At 45.5% G+C, this 19,093-nt stretch overlaps 1 protein-coding gene across 2 annotated transcripts in view; it reads right to left on the bottom strand.

Moving 5' to 3' along the window:
- The window catches only part of PIK3CB (phosphatidylinositol-4,5-bisphosphate 3-kinase catalytic subunit beta), a 134,175-nt gene that overhangs the window by 89,617 nt on the left and 25,465 nt on the right, over positions 1 to 19,093 (bottom strand). For both annotated transcript variants that reach the window (XM_006158178.3, XM_027775577.1), the window contains exons 2-3: positions 8,050 to 8,236; positions 3,429 to 3,654 (exon numbers count right to left, since the gene is read on the bottom strand). In XM_006158178.3, the coding sequence (XP_006158240.1) occupies positions 3,429 to 3,654; positions 8,050 to 8,202 (379 nt within the window). In that variant the 5' untranslated portion in view covers positions 8,203 to 8,236. The remainder of the gene's footprint in view (positions 1 to 3,428; positions 3,655 to 8,049; positions 8,237 to 19,093) is intronic.

The following is a 19,093-nucleotide window of genomic DNA, read 5'->3' as shown; positions in this document are numbered from 1 at the left end:
TCTTTCCCTTTGTGTCTCTCTCACTCATAGATGAAATAAACAAACTTTAAAAAAAGGGAGAAAAAAAACATAAGACCACCATCTACTTTAAATTTGATGGGAACCAGCAGTTTTAGCGTAATGGCTATGTCACTGGACTCCCACGTAGTTGACCGTGGTTCGCGTCCCCGACCCGGTGGCTTAAAACTCACGCCGGGCGCGTGTGTGTGCATGCCCAAGATCCGAGAGGAGAATGGAGGAGAAGGGATTGCGGTGTGAGTGACCATCCCCCCTGGGGGGTAATTTCTCGCTTTCTGTCTTTATGTCTCTGTCTGTCTGGCGAGCGCACGCACCCTATAGCGAAAACCTCTCCAAAAAAAATTTTTTTTAATGTACTTTTTTATATTAAAATAGTACTGAATAAACAATTCACTCATATAAAGTATGTTCAAACACTGCAGACTATGTATTTCTCCCACTTAAGATATGCCTCAAGTTTAGACAAGTCAGGTGAAACAAAAATATTTCCAGTGGATTTTTTTGTTTTACTTTTCTTGGTCATAGGGCATATGAGCTCAGCAGAGAGAGGCAGAGAAAGAGAGAGGGGGGGGAAAGTGAGAAATCGCCCCTTGGGGAATGGCCACACTGTAATCCCCTCTCCTTTATTTTCCTCTCATGATTTTAGGCATGTACACACTCACACGTCAGTTGTGTTTTTCTTTTCTTTTTAGTTTTTGCCACAGGAGAGAATGAGATAAACAGAGAGAGAGGGAAAGTGAGAAATTGTCACCTGCTGGAATGGCCACACCACAATCCTCTCTCTATCCTCTGCGTGAGATTTTGGCCATGCACATACATGCACCCAGCATGAGTCCCAAGCCACCAGGTCAGGGACTCGAACCAAAGTCAGCCATGTGGGAGTCAAGGGCCTTCACTGCCACACCGCCTGCTGGCCCCTCCAATTATTTTTTCAAGATGCTAACAAAATGCTCAGATTAAGAGTCTTTAGCTGGCAGGTGGGGGTGCAGGTGGCATGAAGGTGAAGACACTGAATCCCGCATAGCCAGCTGTATAGTCCCAGACCCGGCAGAGTGAAAAAAGAATACAATTTTGCATCGATTCAAATTACCATGATTTGTTTTCTACAGATATATTTTACTGATATTTACCCCCATCAAAACAGAGATTCTAAACTGCAGTATATTCACAAAAGTAGCATAAACATTAGTGCAAGAGCCTCACCAGGTACATGTGCAAGTACAAACCCAGAGAGGAGATTGGAGGAGAAGGGATTGCAGCATGGCCATCCCCTGTGGGGGTGATTTCTCACATTCCCCCTCTCTCTCACTCACTCTCTCTCTTTCTCTGTGTCTCTCCTCTGATAAGTGCACGTGGTAAGATTTGTTGACTGGGTCTTTGAAGAAATTAATACAGAGTTAGCATGTACCTTCAGGCCCCAAACAGAAGCTCTGTCAATAACTATTGAAATAAACACAGAAACTAGACCGATCAGGCTTCTTGCCTTTCAGGAAAAGGTATTTTTAGCTTGGTCAGGGCACTTATGTCTCTAAAGGGTCTATTGTTTTCTTTGGCGAGAGGAGGCAGCAACCTTGTTCCTGAAGTTAAACTAAAATTATTGTTTATTGTTTTCCCAGGAGGCATGACCTCACCCGGTCCTGGTTACAGACATCACAGACAAATCACCAACTGCAAAACTCGACTTGGTAGGTATTAAAACTAAAAAATTCATTCTAAAATACCAAAACAGACTTACTCAGCTTCCTTAATCAACGTTAATATTTAAGTTTGTACATATAATCATAAGGCCAGCTTTTCTAGATAAGATGAAAAGTACAACTTGTAAACAGTTAAGAACATATAAATCATGTAACTTATGCAATAAAACATTTTTGTTATCTTATGAGACCTCTGTGTAGAGATAGGATGGGGGGGAGGTTGCTAGATTAAAAAAAAAAAAAAAAAAAGCATGCCTGATTCTACTTGAATTTTATATAAATAATTCATTTTAGCATTTATAAATATCAGAGTGTCATTTGGTGAGCCACATGGTGCTAACATTCAGCAGACACCTCGGAGCCTGCACTCCTCCAGGTGGGGAGCAGCCCACAGTGCAATAATTAGCTAGCCTGAATTACTACAGATCAAGACCAGAGAGTAGTAACTTTAAGAGGATGATACAACATTATCCTTCAATAGTGGAACTGATCAGCACAGGGAGCCAAGCAGATCCAAAAACCTTCACTGAATTCTCTGGGTTTGTATTTAGTCCTCAGTACCTCCTTAAAGTTCCAAAGTCAGTAAAATAAGGTATTAGTATATCATTAGCCCCAGACTCCTAAGATCTCTCTGAGCTTCATTTTGTTGCCCACAGTTGTCCCTGGAGTTAATTTGTGAGAAGGTTTCTGAATGTAATATCTTGACTCTATAAAAATAACTTTACTAAAAGACAATTTCAATTAAGGAGTAAAATTTTTCAATAACGTAAGTTATTTCTGGTAATTTCAATTAAGGAGTAAAATTTTTCAATAAAGTAAGTTATTTTTTGAAACATCAGCTTAGTCTTGGTTGGCACACAGGTGCCTTTTTTTGTTTTTTGGAGAGGATTTTGCTACAGGGCATATGTGCTCGACAAAGACACAGAATATGAGAAATCACCCCAGGGCGGATGGCCACACCGCAATCCCTTCTCCTCCATTCTCCTCTTGGGATCTTGGGCACGCACGCACACGCACCTGGTGTGAGTTTAAGCCACTGCGTCTGGGACTCAAACTGCGGTCGACTACATGGCAGTCTAGCAACATAGCCATTACGCCAACTGCTGGTCCCCACAGTTGCTTTTAAGAGAGTTTCTCAAATGATCTCAGGAAAAGAAATGACTTTTTTCTTCCTAATCTATCAAAGACCAATAATTCTGTAAAATCAAAATAGATTGGGCCAACTCCAATGAAGGAAGCCAAATCCCACGTGGCTGACCATGAGGTCTGAGTCCAAGACTTGATGGCTTAAGAAACACGTTGGCTCATGCGCATGTGTGCCCCAAACCCTGAAAGGAGAGAGAAAGGAAAGAGAAGGGACTGTGGAGTGACCATTCCCTATGGGGAGATGCTTCCTCCTCTCCCTCTCCCTCTCTCTGTCTCTGGGGAGTACATGTGCTCTCTGACAAAAATAAAAAAAAAAGATAATGATAAGTTACATTACCAGAAAAGACAAGACCTACAACGTGACCTCTTGGAGGCTGTGGCAGTGCTGCACTGCAGGAGACCCTAAACATCAACTCTCTGTGTTTGCTTACCTCGCCCGCAAGCATTCCTAGCCCAGCTCTGGTCCCTGCACATCTGGAAGGCAATGTCTGAGAATCTATCAGCTGCACGCTTGTAAAGTAAAACAACAGAAATGCTAAGAATTCACACAAAGAACTATTAAGTTACCTTTTCCTATGAGAACTCCGATTTTTGAATCTAGTTTTTCCCCTGGGTCGCAGCTTCTTGTCACTAATTTGAGGACCGGCAGGAAAGGCCTGACGTCGCAGAGTCTCCGTGTTTCATCTTCGAGCTCCTCATACACGGCGGTCTGGTTCACACACGCGAACATGTAGGAGTCCACTTCCATAAGGAGGTTAAACATGGGGTAATTGTGAACTTGCTTCCATAACATCTGCATGAAAAGCAGTAAGCATTTTCTAAGTACCTAAGTGCACACAGATATGTACGTACATGTCCATTGTAGCACTGTCTATAAAAATTAAAACGTGTACACAGAAGAGATGCTTAGCCATTAGAGTTTGATTAAATGAATTAGAGAAGACTACACAACAATGACGGTAAAATAGAAACACATTCTGAGGCCAGCAAGACGTGTCAATTAAGGCAGCTGGATCCCACATGGCTGTCTGCACGGCTCCACAGTCCTGGACCCAGTGGCTTGAAAACCACGCTGGTCACGCATGCCCAAAACCCCAAGAGGAGATGGAGGAGAAGGGACTGCAGCATGGCCATGCTTTCTAGTGGGGAGCGATTTTTTACTTTTTTTTTTTTTTAAGAACTGTTTTATTTTATTTATTCGTCTATTTATTTTAATTTGACCAGAGAGAGAGAAACAAAGAAAGAAAAAGAGAGGGAAAGTGTGAAAGCAAGCCACCAGGTCCAAACTCGAACCATGGCAGGCCATGTGGGAGTATCCAGCACCTCAACTATTACGCCACTGCTGGTCCCCTGTGATTTTTTACTCTCTCTCTCTCTCTCTCTCTCCCCCCCTTTCTGTCTCTCTCCAGCAAGCACACACACCCAAGGAAAAACCTTAAACAACAAAACAAAAGAACTACATTCTGACATGGAAAGCTATCCAAAATACATTTGACGCTTTTGCTTCTGGGGCCAGCAGGTGGTGTAGTGGTTAAAGTGCTGAACTCCTACACGGTTGACTGTGGTTTGAATCTGGACCTGGTGGTTCGAGTCTGAACCTGGAAGCTTGAACATCACACCAGGTGCATTGCAAGCGTGCCCAAAATCCCAGGAGGAGAATGGAGAACAGATTGTGGTATGGCCAAAACCCCTGGGGGGTATCTCACCTTCCCTCTCACTGTCTCAATCCAAAGAGCGCACATGCCCTATGACAAAAACCTTAAACAATAAATAAAATATTGGGTCGTCAGAAAAGTCACAATGTGGGATCAGCAGATGGCGTAATGGTTGTCACTGGACTCCCACATAGTCGACCGCGGGTTGAGTCCTGAACTTGGCAGCTTAAAACGCACGCCAGGCACATGTGCGTGCATGCCCAAAATCCCTAGAGGAGAACAGAGAAGGGCTTATGATGTGGCCATCCCCTCTGGGGGCGATTTCTCACTTTCTATATCTGTTCCTCTCTGTCTCTCTGGCGAGTACATGTACCCTAGCAGAAACCACTCTTAAAAAAAAAAAAAAAAAAAAGAGTCATAATGCATTTTTGCACAGAAAAATACATCATGGCTTTTCCAATGACCCAATAAATGTTTTTTGTTTTTTTTTAAATAGCCAATTACAAGAGAGCATATCATCCCAGGTTTTCTAAAGCAATATAATACACCAAAAATACAGTGTAAACAAAATTAGTAAAAGTAAATATGTGTAAAAAGAATCAGTGGGGAGTTTCATACATAATATTTCTATTAACATAAGTTTTTGGGTTTTTTGCCAGAGGGCACACGTGCTCATGAGAGTGAGGAAGCCTCCAGAGCGGGAGAAGCACCTGCGGTAGGGCACGGCCACGCCGCAACTCATCCCGCAGCTTGTGCTGCGGTTTTAGGCATGCACAAGCGAGAGCTGGGAGTGCCTTTCAGCTACTGGGACTGAGATGTGAACCATGAGGTCACCCATGTGGGATCCAGCTTCCTGGGAGACAAGGCCACAGAGATGACCCCATAAGTAACATCTAATCAAAAAAAAAAAAAAAAAAAAAGATATCATCTCTCCCATCAAAATCTAAAGTATTTTTGTCCTGCCTTCTGGTCTATTCGTCGGAGTACCCATACTAACACTCGTCAGTCAGGTGAACACAGTATCACAACACCTCCTCCTGCACCGCCTGGATAAAATAATGCAACAGGTGTATCAGGCAAACAGGAGGATCATACATGTTGACAAAGCCAGTGCAAAAGCCAGGAGCTGGAGAGAAAGACCTGGAGCAAAAATTGTGGCCCATCTCCAGATTCGGTTACAAAAAAACTAGGAGAAAGCCCAGGTAACAAAAGAAACACCAAGGCAAACTAGACATTATCAAAACTAAAAGCTCCTACGCATCAAAAGTCACTGTCAACAGACTGATAAGGAAACCCACTGAATGGGAGAATACATTTGCAAAATACATTCTGCAAACTCACAGAATGAGAGAATATATTGCAAGAGGGTGCACTCACTTGCCAGAGAGGGAAAGACAGCATCCCTCAGGGGGACATGGTCATGCCGCACTTCCCTCCATTTCTAGGTCCCATTAGGATTAGGATTTGGGCATACACTCACACACCTGGCATGTTTTCCTTTTCTTTCCTTTTTTTTAAAAAAAAAGAGAGATTTTAGCTATTGGGATCGTGCATTCACCAGAGAGACAGCGAAAGACAGACAGACAGAAAGTGAGAAATCACCCCCTGGGGGGAGGATGACCACATTATAACCCTTCCTCCTGCATTCTCCTCTCAGACTTTTGGACACACACACACACACACACACACACACACACAATACCTGGTGTGAGTTTCAAGTCACCAGGTCTGGGACTCAAACTGCGCTAGGCCATGTGGAAGTCCAGCAATGTAACCATTACACCACCTGCTGGTACACTGCTTACTATTCAATCACTGGGGCTGAGATTTGAATATATTCATATTTTGGGAGGGGATGCCATCTGTGGTCAGCCCCATGACCTAGTAGTTAAGGGAGCTGGATCCCACATGGCTAACCATAATCTGAATCTAGACCAGCAGCTTGAAAAAACACACCAAGCACACGTGCGTATGTGCTTAAAGTTCAGACAGGGTGGAGAAATGGAGGAGACAGAATTATAGAGTGACAGTGTCCCTCTGGGATGTGCTTTCTCTCTAACAAGCACTTAAGACCTCTGACGATTTGGGGAACCAGCAGTTAGCATAATGGCTATTTTGCTGGACTCCCATGTAGTCGACTGTGGATCGCGTCCCAGACCTGGTAGCTTAAACTCACGCCGGGCACCTGTGCATGCGTGCCCAAGATCCTGAGAGGAGAAGAGGAGAAGGGATTGCGGCGTGACCACCCTCCCTGGGGGGGGGGGGGTGATTTCTCACTTTCTGTCTCTATGTCTCTCTCTGTCTGGCAAGCGCACGCGCCCTATAGCGAAAAACCTCTCAAAAAAAAAAAAAAAAAAAAAAGACCTCTGACGATTTTCTTTTTTAAGGGAGAAAGAGAAAGTTTAGAAAAACAATTTCATGTATGTGCTAGTCTTCAGAAATCAACATGTCTCTTGAATAATCAATTTCTGAAAGCAGGCAAGCCCTATTTATTACTTGTTTTACAAGGGCTGGAACTGAGGCTTAATAGTAACTCAAAGAGCAGCACGATAGTTCTCAATCACCGTGGTAGGGAGAAGGGATCTGAAGAACTGGGGCAAAATGCAGCACAACTCGCTCCTGGCTCTGGGCGGTCTGAGGAGCCCAGGAGGAGGTGGGCACCATCCGGACCTTGCGCTGCACCTGGGCTCTGTGTTTGTGGTCTGCTTGATGCGCAGGCTGAAGGCCAGCAAGTGCACTCAGCAGAAACCTGACTGCAGCAAGCTTTACTTTATAGTAGAATTTGCTACCAAATGAGGACATAAAACTCCTATTAGGGGAAAAACCTGGTGAACAACAGAAAACGTTCTTCCTCCAGAGCCACCATGAAAAGCAGGAAGAGAGGAAAAGAACTGAAAACCAACAACAACAAAATCACATAAGGAGCTAGCCAGGTGACATGGTGGTTAAGGTAGCTGGAGCCCACATGGCTGACTTTGCAGTTCGAGTCCCAGCCTAGCACCAGGTATGTGTGTGTGTGCATGTCCAAGGTCCCAAGAGAATGAAGGAAAAAGGATTGTGGCATGGCCAAGCTCCTGGGGAGTGGTTTCTCTCCAGCAAGTGTACACAGCATAGCAAACTATTAAAAAGAAGAGAAGAAAAAAAAGAGACATACATAAAAAAGTGAGAAGCTCAAAGACCATAAAGATGTTAACTCAAAACTTTCTTGGTTTTATATAGCCTGAAGAAACATTTCTAACTAGTCTTCCTTTTATCCTTTGACATACAATAACTGTGTGTATCTGTGGCATCAACTTTTCTTAATTTAACTAGTACATACGGACTAAAAGGAAAAAGCGAATGAGAGGCAGCATGTTGCATACGTCCATAAAAGACAGAGTGTGCATCAAAACCTTTCAAATGTAATCACCTAGAAGTTCAATTTCCCTCCAATTTACCACATGATTCCTATCAATAACACTTTTCAGAACAGAATGGGGCTTCCCCATGTGACAGAATGCGTACGTATACGAACGTTCTACCTGTCCACATACCTGCTTAATGTAAGAAATGGTCGCTTCCCGAGGCACCTCCATCTGAATGTAGATCCCAGTGGGCAAGAGGAAATCCACGGGGATGGAGCCATCGGACGCGATCTGCGAGTCCACGGCCCAGATGTCAAGGACGTCCGCCATAGCAGGAGGCATTCTGGACCTGGGTGACGCTCATAACCGTGGGGTCCTAGACAGTGGTGAGCAAGGAGGAGTAGGACAGCCATCAGCCACGTTCTCAACCCAACTACGGCAAAGCTCCCCGATCTAGTTAGTCCTCGGATTTCAGTAAAGCCAATAGTGTAACAAGACGCCAATTAAATAACGTGATACTTTAAATAGCAAGGGTGAGTCACTATAAATAAAACTTTAAAATATAGTTATCGCATTATTTACATATATGTACACATGTATACACACACATATATAAATAAAATTATCTCACAATGATTCGAATTCAAGAAACGTGTATGACATCTGAAAGAACTGTTAAGCTATGGGGGCTGGCAAGTGGTATGGCAGTTAAGGGAGCGGGACTCCCACATGGCCAACCACGGTTTGAGTCCCAGACCTGATGGCTTGCTTTCTTGCTTTCTCTCTCTCTCTGTACCTCTCTGGTCAAATTAAAATAAGTAATAGAATTAAATAAAATAATTTTTAAAAAGAAAAAAAAAAAGAACTGTTAAGGATTATAGGATCCTGAAATGTTCAGTAAACAACTACTGACAGGTGGTTTTAGGCAGACATTATCTGGATGGGTTTTTTAATTTAGACTGGGTTTTTTCTTTTTTTTTTTAAATTTTAGTTTTTGCTATTATACACAATGCACTCCTGGGTGGCGGCGGGGAAGAAATCACCCTCTCCCCAGGGGAGGACGGCCACACCACAATCCTTTATTGCTCCTCCTAGGGTTCTGGGCATGCACGCACGTGCCTAGAGGGGTTTTCAAGCTGCTGGGTCTGGGACTCAAACTGTGAAATCGGCCACATGGGATCCAGCCACCTTAACCTCCACGCCACCTGCTGTCCAACAGCCTGAGTTTTCTCTACAAGGCCAATGAAAGTGGTAATCAAGAGCACCCTTTCTGTGGCTGGCCTTGCAGCCCTGGTGAACGGGGGAGGACCCTACACGGCTGACTACCCTGTTTGAAATCCCATATCTAGCAGCTTTCAGGCCGGGCATGTGCGTGGATACCCCAAATTCCCAAAGGAAGAGAAAGAAGGAAGGATTCCGGCATAACCACACCCCATTGGACGCTGCTTTCTGCCTCTCCACTGTCTCTCTGGCCAGCACACCCACCCTCTGGGAAATTAAGAGAGAGAAACAGTCCATTCTGAGCAAGAATAATTTCCTTTAAATTTCACTCCCGGCCTGGCCCTGCAACCGGAGTCCCACATGGCTAGACTGGAAAACACACCAGGTGCTTATGCGCGCTTGCCTCAAACTCTGACAAGACAGAGAAATGGAAGGTAAGGAACTGTGTCATGATCGCATTCCACTAGGGGTGATTTCTCTCTCTTCCTGTCTCTGGTGAGCTCTGGCAATTAAAAAAATGTCTCCAGGCCAGCAGGGGGCATGGTGGTTAGGTAGCTGGACTCCCACAGTGTTCAAGTCCCAGACCGGCAGCTTGAAAATCACCAAGTGCCCAAAATCTCCAGAGAAGAATAGAGGAGAAGGGACTGCGGTGTGGCCAACCCCACTGGGGGGTGATTTCCCACTGTGGAAAAGTGGGAAATGCCCTGTGGAAAAAACTTTTACAAAAAAAACAGTCTCATGATTTAGCACCTAAGCATTAAAAAAAAAAAAAAAAAATCCCTCGCCCCAGTTCAAGGTCGTTTTTTACCCTGTCTCTTGCCTATTTAACCCTGTCTTTGCTCATCCCATCACTTCACAACCCAGGGCCTTGTGCCATAAGTGTGTTTTGCCTTCCTGCTGCTGGACCCGTGTTCACATGAAGAATAAACACTTATCAGATCCCTAGCCCAAAAAACACAACCTTCAATTGTGTTATTAAGTCTCACCTATTCTGTAAGGGCTTCCCTTCAAGAAGCCACAAGAGAGACCAGAAGTTAGTGTAATGGCTATGCCACTGAACTCCCACGTAGTCGACTGTGGTTCAAGTCCTAGAGCGTGTGTGTGCGTGCCCAAGATCCCGAGAGGAGAATGGATGAGAAGGGATTGCGGGGTGGTCATCCTCCCTGCGGGGTGAATTCTCGCTTTGTCCCTCTGGCGAGCGCACACACCCTATAGCAAAAACCTCTTAAAAAAAAAAAAAAAAAAGAAGCCACAAGAGGAAAAAGAGCATGGCAGGGGCATTGAAGTTAAGTAAATCAAGATTCAAATCCCATTTAATTAAAGGACAGAAGTACTGGGACCAGCAGATGACGTAAGGGTTATACCACTGGACTCCCACATGGCCGACCACAGTTCGAGTCCCAGACCTGGAGGCTTGAAACTCACTCCAGGCACATATGCGTGCATGCCCAAAATTCCGAGAGGAGAGTGGAGAAGAAGGGACTGCAACACAGCTATACCCCATGGAGGTGATTTCTCACTTTCTGTCTCTCCCACCGCAAGCACATGAGCCCTATAGCAAAAATGTCTCTCTTAAAGAAAAAAAAAGAAAAGAAAAAGGAACACAAGTATTATATCAAAACAGACAGAAGCCAACTGGTAGCATTTAAGTTAATAGCGACACAAGAATCCAGCCCTCACCGGTCATTATTGGATACTGCTAAGACCATCTCCGATTTTAAAAATTTAAAAAAAAAAAAAGGATAAGTAAATCAATCACATGATCTGCTTATACAAACTGCATTTTGGGTTGACCAGATAACGGATGCCGTAAGTACTTCCTTTGATCTTTAAAAACTTAGCTAATAAATGCAAAGTAAAAGGTAAATCGAGTATCACTGTTTTGTAAACTCTAATAAAGCAATGGACGGAAAAATGATCATCAGTGGGTACTAAAAACCCTATTAACAGTGAGGAAAAAGGATAACAAGGGACTACACGATGCCAGTGTCTCGCGGACAGCCCCTGCACCCTAGTGAATCTGAGCACCAGTGACAGTGGGGCCACCAGGTGCTCTGTGTCTCATGAAATGCAGGAAGAAGAGCTTACACTCCCATATGGCTTCAAACAAAAACAAAACAATACCCAAACACACACCGGAGCCAGCCAGTGCTGTGTGGTTGGGGTGGCCAGATCCCACTGGGCCAACGCATGACTAGGTCCTGGACCTGGAAGCCCATAAGACACGGAGGCACCTGTGCGTGGGGACCCACAGCCCACAGTTGCAGAAGGGAAGATGGAGAAGGGACTGTGGTGTGGCAGCCCCCATGGCGGTGCTTTCTCGCCTGTCTCCAAAGAGCCCATCTGCCCTCTACGCATTAAGAAACAAACAAAACAAAAACAACCTGAACTGGGACCAGCAGGTGGCTTGGTGTTTAGGGGCATTGGACACCCACATGGCCGACCATGGTTCAAGTCCTAGACCTGGTGGTTTGCTTTTTCTCTCTCTTACATTCTCACTCTTACTCTCTCTGGTCAAAATGAAAATAAATAAATGGATAAAGTTAAATAAAATAATTCTTTTTTTAAGATTTATTTATTCATTCATTCATTCATTCATTCATTTTAATTTGACCAGAGAGAGAGACACAGAGAGAGAGAGAGAGAGGAAAGTAAGAAAGCAAGCCACCAGGTCCAGGACTCGAACCGTGGTCGGCCATGTGGGACTGTCCAGCGCCTTAACCACCATGCCACCTGCTGGTCCCATAAAATAATTCTTAAAAAAAAAAAAAAAGAAACCTGAATCTAACCTGAATCTAAGCCTCTAAATCTAATCTACTATATGCTCTTTTCATCTGTGCCATTTTAAAGGACAAAGGGGAAAAAGCTAAACATCAAGGAATCAGTCAGCCAAGTATAGAATGCGGGATCTCCAAAAGAATAAATAATATGGTTTCTCCAGCTTACCGGAAACGAGAAAAAAGGAAAGGGCGGTGGGAGAACTGTTGACGGTAAAGAACACGTAGGACACACAGCCACATTCAGAGTAACTGAACAGACTGACTATAAAGAACATTCTCTGAGGCATTCTGGGAATTTTTAAATATAAATTGACCGCACGCTCCATGAGAGCTCAAAGCAGGCTCTTTTTTTTTTCCTTTGGACAGGTTTTTGCCATAGGGCGTGTGCGCTCGCCAGACAGACAGAGAGAGACAGAGAGACAGAAAGCGAGAAATCACCCCACAGGGGGGATGGCCACGCCGCAATCCCTTCTCCTCCGTTCTCCTCTCGGGATCTTGGGCACGCACGCATACGCGCCCGGCGTGAGTTTTAAGCCACAGGGTCCGGGATGCGAACCATGGTCGACAACATGGGAGTCCAGCGACATAGCCATTACACTAACTGCTGGTCCTTCAAAGCATGCTCTTCAAAGTACTATCTTGGGCTGGTCCTGTGGCCTGATGGTTAGGGAACCAGATCCCCATGGCAACCACACAGTTCACATCCCAAACCCAGTAGCTTTAGCAACATTCTGGGGCCAGTCAGTGCTGTGGGGCTGAGGCAGCTGGATCCCACATGGCTGATGTTGTGCAGTCCCAGATCCTGCTGCTTGAAAGACACACCAGGGTGCGAGTGCGTGTGTGCCCAGAACACCGAGGGAGGGCGGAGGATAAGGGGTTTTGCCGTGGCCACCTCCTCCTACCCCCTCACTCACTTGTGGTCTCTCTCTCCCCTCCCCCGCCACAAGCACATGCACCCTGTAACAACAAAAACCGGCACACTGGGTACATGTGTATTCTGCCCACCTCCCAGCAAGATGGCGGGAAGGGAGAAGGGGCTGTGGAGCTCCATGCCCCCTGAGGGCTGCTCCCCTGCAATGCTATCAGGGAAGTGCACGTGCCACCTGACAGAGTAAAAATAAAGTCCTCTCTCTGAGCTCGCTGTACTTAGGAACTCTAACCTGCTGAGTGTGGGTAGCTTAGAACAAAACGGGACCAAGCCCCCATAACTGTCATTCATAGTCTCTAATGCTTGAACTCCTGTGCACAAATCACTCGGAGCATCTGCTGGAGCTTCTCAAGCTCGCGGGCAGGAGGCGTTCCCTAAGTATTTGCTGAATAAAAACACACTACATGGAATGTTCTGGCCACGCTGCTTACATTCAAATGCCACCACGCAAGGACAGAGAGGAGAAAGCTCCTGAATGGGTCACAGCCGAATAATACGTATTTGTCAACAACAGTTGCCAACAAAAGCCAAGAGGAAAAATACAAGCCCATGTGACCTGAGACGGGCTTACACAGCCTCAGTCATCTGTCACAGAACTGCCGTCAGGATAAACCTGCTCACACCCCTGGACTCTCCAACATCGTTTTGGCAAGCGTCTCCACAACCGAAATGAATCACTCGGTGAGTAACCACAGTCAAGCAAGCTGGGGTATGAAACTACAAAAAGAAAAACTGCGGCCACTGAGTAGTAGTGCTTAAGACGCTGGACTCCCACATGGCCACCTGTGGTTCAAGTCCTGGACTCGGCAGCTGGAAATGCAAGAGGGAGAAGGGACTGTGGTGTGGCAGCCCCCATGGCGGTGCTTTCTCGCCTGTCTCCAAAGAGCCCATCTGCCCTCTACGCATTAAGAAACAAACAAAACAAAAACAACCTGAACTGGGACCAGCAGGTGGCATGGTGTTTAGGGGCATTGGACACCCACATGGCCGACCATGGTTCAAGTCCTAGACCTGGTGGTTTGCTTTTTCTCTCTCTTACATTCTCACTCTTACTCTCTCTGGTCAAAATGAAAATAAATAAATGGATAAAGTTAAATAAAATAATTCTTTTTTTAAGATTTATTTATTCATTCATTCATTCATTCATTCATTTTAATTTGACCAGAGAGAGAGACACAGAGAGAGAGAGAGAGAGGAAAGTAAGAAAGCAAGCCACCAGGTCCAGGACTCGAACCGTGGTCGGCCATGTGGGACTGTCCAGCGCCTTAACCACCATGCCACCTGCTGGTCCCATAAAATAATTCTTAAAAAAAAAAAAAAAGAAACCTGAATCTAACCTGAATCTAAGCCTCTAAATCTAATCTACTATATGCTCTTTTCATCTGTGCCATTTTAAAGGACAAAGGGGAAAAAGCTAAACATCAAGGAATCAGTCAGCCAAGTATAGAATGCGGGATCTCCAAAAGAATAAATAATATGGTTTCTCCAGCTTACCGGAAACGAGAAAAAAGGAAAGGGCGGTGGGAGAACTGTTGACGGTAAAGAACACGTAGGACACACAGCCACATTCAGAGTAACTGAACAGACTGACTATAAAGAACATTCTCTGAGGCATTCTGGGAATTTTTAAATATAAATTGACCGCACGCTCCATGAGAGCTCAAAGCAGGCTCTTTTTTTTTTCCTTTGGACAGGTTTTTGCCATAGGGCGTGTGCGCTCGCCAGACAGACAGAGAGAGACAGAGAGACAGAAAGCGAGAAATCACCCCACAGGGGGGATGGCCACGCCGCAATCCCTTCTCCTCCGTTCTCCTCTCGGGATCTTGGGCACGCACGCATACGCGCCCGGCGTGAGTTTTAAGCCACAGGGTCCGGGATGCGAACCATGGTCGACAACATGGGAGTCCAGCGACATAGCCATTACACTAACTGCTGGTCCTTCAAAGCATGCTCTTCAAAGTACTATCTTGGGCTGGTCCTGTGGCCTGATGGTTAGGGAACCAGATCCCCATGGCAACCACACAGTTCACATCCCAAACCCAGTAGCTTTAGCAACATTCTGGGGCCAGTCAGTGCTGTGGGGCTGAGGCAGCTGGATCCCACATGGCTGATGTTGTGCAGTCCCAGATCCTGCTGCTTGAAAGACACACCAGGGTGCGAGTGCGTGTGTGCCCAGAACACCGAGGGAGGGCGGAGGATAAGGGGTTTTGCCGTGGCCACCTCCTCCTACCCCCTCACTCACTTGTGGTCTCTCTCTCCCCTCCCCCGCCACAAGCACATGCACCCTGTAACAACAAAAACCGGCACACTGGGTACATGTGTATTCTGCCCACCTCCCAGCAAGATGGCGGGAAGGGAGAAGGGGCTGTGGAGCTCCATGCCCCCTGAGGGCTGCTCCCCTGCAATGCTATCAGGGAAGTGCACGTGCCACCTGACAGAGTAAAAATAAAGTCCTCTCTCTGAGCTCGCTGTACTTAGGAACTCTAACCTGCTGAGTGTGGGTAGCTTAGAACAAAACGGGACCAAGCCCCCATAACTGTCATTCATAGTCTCTAATGCTTGAACTCCTGTGCACAAATCACTCGGAGCATCTGCTGGAGCTTCTCAAGCTCGCGGGCAGGAGGCGTTCCCTAAGTATTTGCTGAATAAAAACACACTACATGGAATGTTCTGGCCACGCTGCTTACATTCAAATGCCACCACGCAAGGACAGAGAGGAGAAAGCTCCTGAATGGGTCACAGCCGAATAATACGTATTTGTCAACAACAGTTGCCAACAAAAGCCAAGAGGAAAAATACAAGCCCATGTGACCTGAGACGGGCTTACACAGCCTCAGTCATCTGTCACAGAACTGCCGTCAGGATAAACCTGCTCACACCCCTGGACTCTCCAACATCGTTTTGGCAAGCGTCTCCACAACCGAAATGAATCACTCGGTGAGTAACCACAGTCAAGCAAGCTGGGGTATGAAACTACAAAAAGAAAAACTGCGGCCACTGAGTAGTAGTGCTTAAGACGCTGGACTCCCACATGGCCACCTGTGGTTCAAGTCCTGGACTCGGCAGCTGGAAATGCACACTGGGCACAAGTGCATGCATACCCAAAATCTGAGGAGGGCAATGTGGGAAAAGGAACTGCGGTGTGGCCACCCCACCCCTGCGCCCTGCCTGAGGGGTGATTTTTTGCTTTCTCTCTCTCTCTCTCTCTCTGGAGAGCGCATGTGCCCTATAATAGCACAAAAAACGACAATGTGTACTCTGGGTCCTCACCCTTACACAGAGTGCAGTCAGTAAGGCCTCTTGCTGTGTGCGGCTGAGATCGGCCATCTTTCAAGGAGGCCTATGTCACTCCCACTGCTCCCACCCTATGGCATCAGCTTCCCAGATGTGTAACTAAATTTCTGGGCTACTATTATGGGGAAGAGCACTGAGACAGACATAAGAACTTGGTGGTGAACTGAATTACGAGGACGAAGTCACGATCGAGTCCCTACCTGGCCTCCTCTCCAAGGCAGTCACTCAGCCTGTAACACACACTTAGTAAAGCCAGCATACCCTGTACCCTCCACCTCCTCCTGCCTTAAACGTGATTCCCCCTCTGGAACGTCCTCACCTCCGTATCCGCTGACCAGTTCTTACTCCTCTGGACTGCCGGAAACCTCCCTGATCCTCCTGTGCCCCAGCACCCAGCACCCAGCACGTACCAGGGTCAGAGGAAGCCCTGTCTTCTCACCTCTCCCCCGTCTGCTATTCCAGCTTTTATCGGGAGCTCCTGCACGCTGTAGGCTCAACATTTACTTACGGCTAAATGAAGGAATAAATCAAATTCCTGCTCGTCCAATTATGCTAAAAATTAAACACATGATCTAAATCGTACTTGACAGAAAAAATCGAACCACGCGGTCTTCAATGTAGTCTTGTGGTACCTAGTCTAAGAAATACCACAAACAGCCCCCAAGGTGACATATTTATGTGAAATCAAAGTAATATTTTACCAGTACATAGGTGAAACTCCATATATATATATATATATATGGATATCCTAGAACTCCTTAAGAAAACTAAAATAGGGGCCAGCAGTTGGCATGGTGGTTAAAGCACTGAACTCCCCCGTGACCAACCATGGTTCAAATCCCAAACTTTGGTGGCTTGCTTTCTCACTTTCTCTCTCTGATGTACTGAAATAATAATAATGAATAAAATTAAATAATTCTCTAAGAAGGAAAGAAAACGGAAATAACTTAACTCAGATATCATTCAAGTTCATTTACACATGGCTTTAGAAAACTTTAATTTGGGAACCAGCAGTTGGCGTAATGGCTATGTCGCTGGACATAGTTGACCGCGGTTCGCATCCTGGACCCGGTGGCTTAAAACTCACGCCAGGTGCGTGTGCGTGCATGCCCAAGATCCTGAGAGGAGACTGGAGGAAAAGGGATTGCGGCATGACCATCCCCCCTGGGGGGTGATTTCTCGCTTTCTGTCTCTATGTCTCTGTCTCTCTGGTGAGTGCACGTGCCCTATAGCGAAAACCTCTCAAAAAAAAAAAAAGAAAACTTTAATTTTGGGGCCAGCAGGTGGCGTAGTAGTTAAGAGCACTGGACACCCACATGGCCAATACTGTGGTTCAAGCCCAGGACATGGTGGCTTGCTTTCTCGCTTTTTCTTTCTCTCTGTCTCTCGCTCTGTTCCTCTCTGGTCAAATGAAAATAAATGAATAAAGTTAAGTAAAATAATTCTTAAAAAAAAAAAAGAAAACGTTAATCTCTATTTGGCGGTATATATCTTTCCTGTAGTAAAGTAGAAAAAGTCACGAAACATACAGAATTTTTATCGCATCACCAATTACTACAGACCAGGCTTCACCTTATGCCACCCTGACTCCAATCCTTAAACGCTTGTATGTGAGAAGAAACAGGAAATAGGTCTTACCTACACCTTAAGTACTGCCTCTTGCTGTGTTCAATCCTAGTAATATTACAGGGATTTCCCCAAATGACGAACTTTCAACTCTAGGGGGTAATTTCTTGCTTTCTGTCTCTGTGTCTATCTGTCTGTCTGGCGAGCGCACGCACCCTATAGTGAAAATCTCTCCAAAAAAATAATAATAATAATAAATAAATAAAAACAAAGAAAGGAAAAATCAGCTTATTAAAATTATTACTTCCCCCAAAATTTCCAAAATATCTTACAGGGAGACTTCACACTGCCTTCTTTTCAGAACAACTGCTCTGGACAATTCCTGCTATATCTTTTTTCTCTCCTTTCTTTTTAATAATTATTTTATTTAACTTTATGTAACTACTTATTTATTTTTATTTGACCAGAGAGGAGCAGAGAGAGAGAGAAAGACAGAGAGACAGACAGAAAGCAAGAAAGCAAGCCACCAGGTCTGGGAATCAAACTGCGGTCGGCCATGTACGTGGGAGTCCTGCACCCTTAACCGCCACGCCAATTTCAATGAGCTATTTCCAAAAGTAGTAATGGGGTCTCTACAACTTATCTAGACCACTGTATCCTGTATTTTAAAAAACAATGAACACAACTTCCACTTACCCATCAGTAGTGCTTCTTAAATTATCTATGTTCCCTTTGGCTCATCTGCGAGGGGTACGAGCTCTAAGTTATGAAAATTAAGCATCTTAGCTGAGCAGGATGTAACTCCAACAGAACCATCTCTTAGTTTTCAGGTCCTTTACTAGTAGATTTAATGATGGCATGATCAAACTAGTGGTAAAGCCCAGGTGGCCTGTAGTTCCTGAGTCCCGTACACAAACGGCTTTGGCAAAGAGCAGAGCACTCACAAGGCACTGGGCTGCAACGCCAACGGCTTATCCTCAGTTAGATCTAAAAGTGAGATGCAGTTTCTAAGCAAATGAAGTAACAAACCCACTGGTACAGGTAAACCTTTGATTCTAGAGCTGCTTTGAAGAAAATAAAACTATTGCTATGAAATGGAAAATAAAACACATTCTGGTTTGTTTCCTGTAGTCAGTCTTATTTGTATGGAGTACTACATGCAAGAGTCCAGCCTGAAAAGTGACTCCTGGATGGGAACCAGCAGTTAGCGTAATGGCTATGTTGCTGGACTCCCACGTAGTCGACCGCAGTTCACGTCCTGGACCCGGTGGCTTAAAACTCATGCCGGGCACGTGTGCGTGCGTGCCCAAGATCCCGAGAGGAGAATGGAGGAGAAGGAATTGCGGTGTGACCATCCCCCCTGGGGGGTGATTTCTCGCTTTCTGTCTCTATGTCTCTCTCTCTCTGTCTGGCGAGCGCACGCGCCCTACAGTGAAAATCTCTC

Source organism: Tupaia chinensis, unplaced genomic scaffold, assembly GCF_000334495.1.
Source record: "Tupaia chinensis unplaced genomic scaffold, TupChi_1.0 Scaffold000574_1, whole genome shotgun sequence".
NCBI classification, from domain to species: Eukaryota; Metazoa; Chordata; class Mammalia; order Scandentia; family Tupaiidae; genus Tupaia; species Tupaia belangeri.
This window is presented reverse-complemented; position numbering and strand designations above follow the sequence as displayed.